This window comes from Daktulosphaira vitifoliae, unplaced genomic scaffold, assembly GCF_025091365.1.
Source record: "Daktulosphaira vitifoliae isolate Bord-2020 unplaced genomic scaffold, ASM2509136v1 Scaffold_4, whole genome shotgun sequence".
NCBI lineage: Eukaryota > Metazoa > Arthropoda > Insecta > Hemiptera > Phylloxeridae > Daktulosphaira > Daktulosphaira vitifoliae.
In genome coordinates, this window is record NW_026099575.1 from 35431874 (window position 1) to 35442518 (window position 10645).

Consider the following 10645-nt stretch of genomic DNA (forward strand, 5'->3'; position numbering starts at 1 on the left):
AAATTAAATACATAATACTTTTATTTGATTGAACACTATCGAACATGTTACCCATAGCACAACAGTCTAAAATTAGTCTTGGATAATAACAATCGAATGATTATTCGATAGTTCTCATTATTATTTTACCGAAATTTGATAGATTTTTGTCGTATTCCGGAGATAACTTTATTTTTGACTAATGTACTCGTATCAATATATAATAAATGATTTTTTTTTTAATGTTTATTTTCTTAAGAATTAATAATTAATTTAAGGTTTGACACAGTGATTATTTACAGATTTTATTAATTGTTAAATAAATTATAATTATTAGAAAACATTAAATAATGCAACGAGAAGATAAACAATTAGAATTGGTGCTTGAAAATTTTCATAGTAAATTAAATGAGTTTAAAGCTCAAATATATGCGTTAATATATAAATTAGAACATGAACGTGATAATATAAGTTGGACTAGTGTTCTAGACACTTTTGCAGTATTTTCTACTCAATACACTGCAATTATGAAATATCTTTCATATGAAAAACTTCCACAGCTTCGTAATTATACAATTTTACCTTTGATGTTAAATCCTGAAAGAGATGAAGACTTAGCACGTCTTACCGAAAATCGAGTACCAGCTTTGTCACATGATATTGTGCCAGATTTTTTACGTACTAAAACTGAACCAGAAGTTGAACATAAGCTTATGCAGGTTTGAAATTTTGTTTCTAATAACTATTATAGATTTCCCGCCACAGATTCTGACATCTTTTGTAACTAAATACAAAAAATATTTAGAGTTAATTTTTTTTTAAATAATTTTTAAAATTGTAGACTAGGTTTATAACATATTTTTATTATTTAGTACTATTAAGAAAAAAAATATAAAATGAGAAATACTTTGGCTTATTTTCTTGATAATATCAGTCCATAATTACCATTCAAGATACAAACAGTAATTTACACTCATTACCTTATTTTATATTCATTTTTGAATATTTTCTTAATTTTCATACTCAAATTTTAATGAATTTTTATGGTATATTATTTTATTTTAATAATTAATTTGGGACAACCTGTTTATTTATGAACTTAAAATTAATTACAGTAATTTAAAATTTTTGTGTTAATAATAACTGAAAATTTAGTCTGCTAGCATAAAAATAAATTATGTTCTCTAAAGCATTATGAGCTAGTATAAGAAAAGTATGTTTCTTTAAAACCGAAAAATATTGCTTCCAAAAATATGAAAAAGGTCATCTAAGTGAATTTTTAAGGCAGCCTTAAAAAATTTGAAATGGTCCTAGGGAAGCTGTCTCCTAGTTCATCCCCCCTAAATCCTGATTTAATTAGTATTTCATTGTTAATTAAATCCGAATTCAGTATATTTATTTTATTTTTAACAAGTTATTCTTCTATATATATATCTACTTTATGTAATCCAAATGTATGTTTTATAAAAGTGTTTTATGTGATTAAAATTATAATAATTTATGCAGTTATAATTAATATTTATAGGTAGAACATAAAGCTGGTGGATTACAGAATGAGACCGCTTTAAAACAGTTGACGGCATTCAATAAAGTTGTTAATCATGTACTTGACTTAGTGTCAAAGGCTAGAGAAGAATGGGAAGTAGAAACTGGTGCAAGAGTTGGAGTTGGTCTAACTTCATCTGTAGCTGATTTGCATACTTTAGTATCAGCTGTTAGTATGGGAAAAAATCTTAAACCTATGGTACCTCAAGTTTCCCCAGGTGGTATGATGGTTCCACCTTCAGGGAGACCGGTAACACCAGGAATGGGTCCAAATACACCACCAATGGGTATAATGCCAAAGCCTCCTCCAGGAATGAAAGCTAATGTTAAAACTACAGGAGCACCACATCAGTATCGTTAAAATATTATATTTTTCAGATATTAAAAAGTGAAATGTTTCATTTGTTTATAGTACAATTAATTTTTTTCTTATTTCTTTTTTTTTTTTAAATGGTGATTCTTTTTTATATATTGTTACTATCAATATTGTGTAAAAATATATTAGTTCTAAGATACTCCTTTTTAATTAGAAATATTATAATATATTTTATCTTTCAAATAACAATAATGTAATAAAATATTTACTTTTACTTATTTTATTTAACTAATTTGTATTTTTAATAATAAAAATGAATATAATTTTTTTTTTTAATTAATACACTTGCTATGGAATCTGTAGAGAAGGCTATTATTATTAAAATTTATCGTACTATTAAAATAATATGATTTATTTAATTTTAAAATCAATTTATATTAATCGTTTTGATTTTAAATGAAATTTCTTATAAATAGGTTACTTTAATTCAAATAAATAACTTTAAATAATAATAGTTTTTTCACATAGCTCCAGATTTTGGAATGTAATATTCAGTATAGTTTTGAAGTGAATTACTTAATTGATTATTTAACAACAGTTGCTGAGTATTTTTAATTATAAGTAACAATTTATATAAATAGTATGACAGCACATTTTTACAATATAAATAATTTAAAGGTCAACAGTGGTTGTTGTTGTTTTTTTTTATTAATAGCTAGCAAAAAATTATACATCTATACAAATTAAATAATAGTAATAAATTAAACTATTACTTTTAATCTTAAAAATTACATAAACAAAATTAATTTTTAATTAATAGTCAAATAGTAGAAGTCTTATGTACCAGTATATAATTTTTAAAACCATAACATTAGTTTTTTTTAAAACTTTTTAGTATTGGATATATGTTGTCATAGGCATCATATATTTCTTGTCTGACTTTAGCGCCTGAAAAATTTAAGTTATTAAATTAGTTATATATTTTATACAATAAAGAATATTCCAATTTAATTATCAAATTGTGCTTAGGCCTATTTTATTTGTTCCATGTATACAATACGAAACACAATATTAAATGTGTGTAGAAAAAAAATTCCAAAAATGTATAGTGACTAAATACACAAAATACTTGAAAATGTTGTAAGTTTAGAGTTAGTGTAAAACACATGTAACATAAAAATTTATAAAATATAGGCCCAAGTAAGGCATACATGTTAATCTATTTATAATTAAAATTATATATATTCAACAATACTATGAAAGTTACACTTAAATTTGATATTAACCAGATCTAGAGAGAAAATGAAAATTGTATTCAGGATTTAAACCCTAAATATAGGCCTTTAATAAGGTAACAATTTTTTGGAAGCTTCAGGGAAGGTACTAAATATATAATTTTGAAAGATATATAAATTGATTGTACATTACCTGTCAGTACTACTTTTCCAGACACAAATATCAATAATACAATACGAGGTTTAACCATACGATATATTAGTCCGGGAAATAATTCAGGTTCATAACTAGCATGATAAAACTTATATAAAAAATTATGATTTTTTAATTTTTAAATAAGATAATAATTATAAAAGTTAACCTGCTAAATTGACCATGAGTGAGTACTAAACCTTCTAACCGAATAGGAAATTTAACATCACAACTTCCAACCATATTTTGAATTTTGAAGTCCAAAAATTTTGCCTATAATTATTTAAATTACATATGATTAATACAAAACAAAATAAAATACAATTTTCAAAATCGTATTCTAAGGGAACATCTAAAAAACTCTGATCTTTTTTTAGGATATAAACAGTAACTGGTTACATAAAAATAAATCAGCATTTGTAGATTGTAAATGCTAACTTTTTTTATTTAAATTATTTTTTAACTGATCTCATTATTTCATCAAGATGACAAAAAAATGATTAGTTCACTATGAATTTCAATAATTTTACCTTAGGCATTCTTAAAGTATGTAATAAGAAAAACTTACAGGAAAACTAAGCTTCTGAATAATTCTAGCATATTTTCTTGCTGCAAGCCTAGAATCTTCTTCGCTCTTAGCACCTGTACATACCATCTTTCCAGAACTAAAAATTAATGCTGTAGTACGAGGTTCCCGAATTCTCATGATTACTGCAGCAAATCGTTTTGGATTAAATTCTGCATTACGTGCATGTAGGGCAATTGTTTTTAAATCAAGTCTACAACCTAAATTAACTGTAGATACAATATTTCTACACACATATAAATGATTGATATAATATTTTCAAAGTAATAAAAAAACAAAAAAGTATTCAATTAACTTACTGCAGTTGTGGAACAATTCCAGGATCAGCAGAAGCAGGAGTCATTGGAGTCATTGGAGCTGGAGTTGCTGGATTTTGAATAGTCTGCAAAGGTGGTATAGCTGAAGACGAAGAACTTATTGAGGTTAAAGAAGGCATACTTTGATGTACCTAAAATTTAGTTTGATCTAAGTATTTTTAAGGTAAATATTGAAAATATAAATAAACTTTTATTACTGGTGTTTGAGAATGCATCATACTATGTGGAGTGGCATATCCCATGTTATTTTGCTGATATATTTTATTCATGGATTGTTGTTGAGATTGAAGGCTGTTTGTACTCATTGATAAACTTTGAGGTTGTAAAGGAGGCATTTGCATTATTTGTTGATCTTCTTCTGGCTGATGAACTGGGGTACCAATACTAGGTATACTAAAACCTGGGCTAGGTAGCATTTGATCCATCTTTATATATAATATAAATCACTCGAAATTTGAAGAACCTATTTTAATAGGGCGTTAAAAATATTTCATCAATAAATTGGAGTTACAAAAATGTAAACATTTGTTGGATTAAGTTAAAATAAAAAAAAATATATGTAAGTAAATAATAAAAGATAGTATATACAAGTTTTGAACATTTTGCTTACAGCTTAACAATTAAAATTTGGCAGTTAAGCTTATTCAAAATAACAAAAGTAAAATGTTCAATTAATTATTTGAAAAGTTAATAACATTTATATAATGTTTTTAAATAATTATTATTGATATGATATTAAATAGTTCCATTAGCACTGAAATACTTACAAATAATGCGTTAAAAATTAAAAGTTAAATCGTTACACAAATTCAAAGATAAACTAAAGATTTAAATGTATTTCTTGTTGTGTACAAATAAATTATTGTCTATAATCTATTATCGTTATCACATATTTTCACTCAGAGAAAAGTTAACTGTAGTATCAATAACAATTTACTGTCAATTATTTTAACTATTTATAAAACAGAAACTATGTAGTATTTAAATAATTTTCAGTTCTAAATTAACAATAATAGAATTAAATAAAAGTTTATTGCTTGAAATATTAGGTAGAATTGAAGAGCGTATTACAGCTTTGTAAAAATACTATTAAATTAGGTTGGTACACCAGTAAATAAACGTTTTTGAATTCAGGGGGTCTATTTTTGAGCTTGGACTAATCATAGGCGAATGTTTTAGTACACTAAAACATTAGATTATGATTTTAGAGCACTAAAAGACATTCTAATTTTTGAATTTTATTTTTTATCTGTCTAAAAATCTTGCATTAATCGTTCATCGTCTAATCTAATGTAATTTTAAATCAATAATTATTAGGACGACGAGTTAAATTATATTGGCTGTACTGTATTTTATATTAATTTTATCATTGATACTTAATAAAATTTACGATAACAACAACATTTCCTCATGAAAAATCTGTAACTGTTTATTCATTAATATTTTTAATTTAATTTTTCGTGTTATTTTTACAATGGAATGTTAAAAAGGTCTATTGTTAATTGATTTTCTTCTCAATACCCTAAATTAAATACCAAAATATTTCGATTATCTTATACTATACAAGATACTCAATTATTATGGCAAAATATAACAAAAATTTTAAATCAAACTATTGGACAAAAAAAAAAATTTTTTTAGTATAATGTAATTTTGAGATATTTTTCAAAATTTTTAAAATTGAGGGGTCTTTTTCAATTTTTGATGACTACATGTTCAACTATATTAAAATCGGGTTATATTGACGTATTGATTATTAAAATCAGTCTAGCGAGACCTGAGAATTTTTATGGATGGTCATAAAAATCAAACGTACACTATCAAAAACCTTCTTCGCGTCGCATTGAAACTAAAAATTAAATTTTAAACAAGAAAAAGTTCAATAATTATATTATATTAGTTTCCGCAAAATATCCTCATGAAAAATTAATTATTAATTTTATATTATAAAATTGTCTAGTAGACATAAGTGTAACTATGGAGTTAGAGGACTCAGCTCCTCCATTGACTAATTAGATTTCTAAAAATTTAGAAAATATTTAGTTATTTTAAAATATTTTGATATGTGGGAAAAATAATTTTAGTTCTTATGGTCGTAGTTTATCAATTAAACTTAATACAACATCTTTTACTAGTCTAAATTTGTGTACAAATGCCCTTTCAAACAAAACTATAGAAAATAACATTTTATTAATGTAACTAGAAAATATATGTACATTAGTTTTGTGACATACCAATGAATAGATCTTCTGATATATTTAATCTCGTTGATGTATGGGCATTATCTTGAACGTTTTCAATAATTTCTAAGTTATTCATAACTTGAATATAATGCATATTAAGATGCTACATTTTTGTATCAATAAATTAATTTGGAAACGTTATAAATACACCAAAGTTATACGTTTTCTTAAGAAAATGAATGATAACAGTAATTAGTATACTACACCCAAAGAAAAACCTCAATCAAAATTGAAAGAGAAATTTTATCAAGGGTTTATGATAATGTTTTATTAATACGAACAAAATAACTATTCTTATAAATAATTATTGTTCAAGACAAGAAAAAAAAATATCATATTGATAAATATATCATTGATTCAATAGTAATGATATATTTATCAAATTGAACAATGAATTTATTATATAGATCGAGGTTTTTCTCTGGGTGTAATATCATGATTAGTGTGGTAGATTACCACTCTGAAAAGTTCATCTAAAACTTTAGTACACTAATAAATATTTTTTAGCATACCATCATTTAAATACGGTTGAGTAGTTGGTAGTTCCACACTAATAGTTGCACTAAATCGTCGTGTTTTAGTATACTAAACAGATTAGTACACCAATATAAAATTAAAAAATAGGGTCACAGTTCGTGAAATGAATGGATTAATAACAATCATAGTAGATAAAACCAGATTAGATATAAATCCATAAATCATTTGTTACAATTATGCTCAAAATATAGTTGTTCCAATAAATATTTGTGCCAAATTTATCTTCATTTAAAATAACTTAAAATCCATATAAATATTATTGATAGTTTCACGTTTGGAAAAAAAATTGAAAAGAAAAATTAAATGTCGAAATGTTCATATAAAATTTAAGTTTATACTCTCTATATACACAGTACATACTTTTAGTAAGGAGTATTCTATGTATCATAAATATATTTATAGTCAATATGAAATTTGTAAAACTCTGTTTTTTAACGCCAAGACCTAATATCCATATTACACATTTTTAGAAAAACTCGCAATTTTATCCTATGAAATTTAATGTATGTAGATATTATTAATTACGCACTTCACAATTTATAATTTCTTATCACACATTGTGAGTCATAAAAATCAAAAGATGGTCTCGAGTAATACCATAAACTATTTATAAATAAATTCAGTATCGGTAAACCTTAAAATCATACTTAAATTTTTCATGGTCTTTATTTTTTTGGCTAATAAATATTAAGTAAAATTAAAACTATATTAAAAATATTATTAATATAGTTTTAATTTTACTTAATTAATTAGCCACAAGTGATCAATTTTTATTATATAATAAATATTAATTAATTTTTCAGAGAAAGAATATTTGATTTTTGTCAACTACTAAAAAATTAGCTACTAAAAGGACGGTTGATCCGTCCTGCCACTCAAATATAATGTATGCTGTCGAATCACATTCGTGACAAGTATGTGTTACTAATGTTACCAAAAAACAATCCTTAGCAAATTTCTGTCAAATTTCCTATCAATAGACATTTAAATTATTTTTTCATTATTATTTACTTGTAAAAATCATAGAGTAACTCTATGGTAAAAATGAACACAGTTAAATTAAAATTTGAGTCTCATCACTCGTCAATAAAACAATGTTTTTATAAATTCATATGAGCCTACTGCTAAATAGTACCCTGGTGCGTCGATAATAAAGTATAAAGTAACACAGGTTTTTATCGTTTTCGAAGGAACAGTTTAAGGGTGTAGTTACCGCTGCACAACAGGAATTCGTCACGTTATATTTATAGCAGTGTTTCCCAACCGGTGCACAGTGGGACCAAACGCTGATTTAGCCGGCCAAAAGTACCATTTTTAAATCAACTAATAAAAATTTTTTTTTTAGCAAATTTTTTTTATTATATCCTTATAAGGTCATGTACAAAAATTCAAGGCCAAAAATTGATATAGTAATGGTTGGGTGCTATTTAAATATCATAACACTGTATTTTTTTGTTTTTTTTCTAGGATTTTTATTATTTCTTCAATCATTTTTTCCTGCTTAATTAAAAACCTTAATTTTTTTTTTTTTAATTTAAAATGTTTAAAAAGTCATCGGCTTTCAAATTTACTAAGAAAAAATTTTTATTTCTTTTTTTTTTTAATTTTAATAATTTTTTACACACAAAAAAATGCAAATACTTATTTTACATTGTTTTTTAAAGAGTTTAACTCAAAATTACGCAATATTACGATTACACCAATACATGCATGTTGTAGAAGAACTCTTAAGCTACAATTACAAAAAAAAAAATTTTGCGTCAGATTGCATTTGAGCCCTGCACATAGAATTTCCCTATAATAAACGTGTATTTTTGTAAAAATTGTAATTTTAATAATTTCATTGGTTTTATCAGTTCGATCAACTTTATCAGCTTAAAAGTTGTAAAAATTAGATGTAATTAAAACTAATGATTCGTTAAAATTAAGTTTAAATAAAGTTTTTAATAATATACATAAAATAAAATAAGTTATACAATTTTACTGTGCCACTAAATATTGTTTTATTTTAGAAATACTATTATATTATTGTTAATATAGTTTATTATTGTTAACACTTACCACATACTACTTGATTATCCATTATTTAAAAATAATAGAATAATTTTTACAACTTTTAAATTAAAACAAAACTGCAATTAATTCACTGTGAAACTTATAAAAAATATGTGCAAATTATTATGACGTGACGCGCCGTTTGTAACATGTAACACAATCTGATTAAACAGAAAAATGTTTTGGTAATAATAGTATTTTATTTTATGTGTATTATTAAAAACTTTATTTAAACTTAATTTTAACGAATCATTAGTTTTAATTACATCTAATTTTTACAACTTTTAAGCTGATAAAGTTGATCGAACTGATAAAACCAATGAAATTATTAAAATTACAATTTTTACAAAAATACACGTTTATTATAGGGAAATTCTATGTGCAGGGCTCAAATGCAATCTGACGCAAAATTTTTTTTTTTGTAATTGTAGCTTAAGAGTTCTTCTACAACATGCATGTATTGGTGTAATCGTAATATTGCGTAATTTTGAGTTAAACTCTTTAAAAAAACAATGTAAAATAAGTATTTGCATTTTTTTGTGTGTAAAAAATTATTAAAATTAAAAAAAAAAAGAAATAAACATTTTTTCTTAGTAAATTTGAAAGCCGATGACTTTTTAAACATTTTAAATTAAAAAAAAAAAAATTAAGGTTTTTAATTAAGCAGAAAAAAATGATTGAAGAAAGAATAAAAATCCTAGAAAAAAAACAAAAAAATACAGTGTTATGATATTTAAATAGCACCCAACCATTACTATATCAATTTTTGGCCTTGAATTTTTGTACATGACCTTATAAGGATATAATAAAAAAAATTTGCTAAAAAAAAAATTTTTATTAGTTGATTTAAAAATGGTACTTTTGGCCGGCTAAATCAGCGTTTGGTACCACTGTGCGGTGGTCCGCGGTCCCATAGATTTTTTCTTCGATTTTTCACAAAAATCACATTAAGTAAATTATTTTGTATAGTAAAGTATAATTATATATTAGTTAAGTATAGTAATAAAATGTAAAGTAAAGTAATAAAAATTAACATTTTTTGATAAATTTTGTGTATTCTTGTTAATGAGCAAAAAAAGGTCTACCTAGTTTTCGTAAAATTGAGGGGGTCCACGACCTATAAAATATTGCCGAAGTGGTCCGTGGTGGTAAAAAGGTTGGGAAACACTGATTTATAGCCACAACGGACCAACACATGTCGACAGACAAAAATTCATTTCTTTGCATAAAAACTGTGATCTAGCGTTTTTATAATTTTGATAACGCAACTCTGAAATTATTTTTGAACATTTAAAAACCAAATAATAAGAATGTTTACTAGTGAATATAAAATACTAGAAATGATGTTAATGAAAAAAAAAACCCTAGATCACAAATAATTTTCTCCTTCATAATTAGGTAAAAAATTTTGGGACTAGCGTAAATACAGATCAAATAATGTTGTGCCCTCGCAAAACATATTAAAAATAGTTCTAGTTGTTGTATGAGCGTTGAAATATATATAAGTATAAGTGGTAATTGAATGTATAAGAAACATTGACTAAATCGATTATATAATGAATAGCATATACTAGCTTCGATGCGAAGCTGAGAAGGTATTGGTTTTACTAAGATGTGTTTTTTTTTTTTTTTTTTTTTT

The 10645-nt window shown here is 24.5% G+C and overlaps 2 protein-coding genes across 2 annotated transcripts; one reads left to right on the forward strand and one right to left on the reverse strand.

Moving 5' to 3' along the window:
* The first annotated feature begins 165 nt into the window (after positions 1 to 165).
* LOC126904447 (mediator of RNA polymerase II transcription subunit 8) lies at positions 166 to 2216 on the forward strand. The gene is made up of 2 exons (XM_050683490.1): positions 166 to 698; positions 1505 to 2216. Exons 1-2 carry the CDS (start codon positions 330 to 332, stop codon positions 1883 to 1885), a joined length of 750 nt encoding a protein of 249 aa, XP_050539447.1. The 5' UTR covers positions 166 to 329; the 3' UTR covers positions 1886 to 2216.
* Positions 2217 to 2529: 313 nt separating this feature from the next.
* On the reverse strand, positions 2530 to 5087 carry LOC126904446 (uncharacterized). The gene is made up of 7 exons (XM_050683489.1): positions 4939 to 5087; positions 4369 to 4634; positions 4154 to 4302; positions 3837 to 4080; positions 3438 to 3541; positions 3269 to 3363; positions 2530 to 2788 (listed from the first exon to the last, which is right to left on the reverse strand). Exons 2-7 carry the CDS (start codon positions 4594 to 4596, stop codon positions 2712 to 2714), a joined length of 897 nt encoding a protein of 298 aa, XP_050539446.1. The 5' UTR covers positions 4597 to 4634; positions 4939 to 5087; the 3' UTR covers positions 2530 to 2711.
* Between the last annotated feature and the right edge of the window lie 5558 nt (positions 5088 to 10645).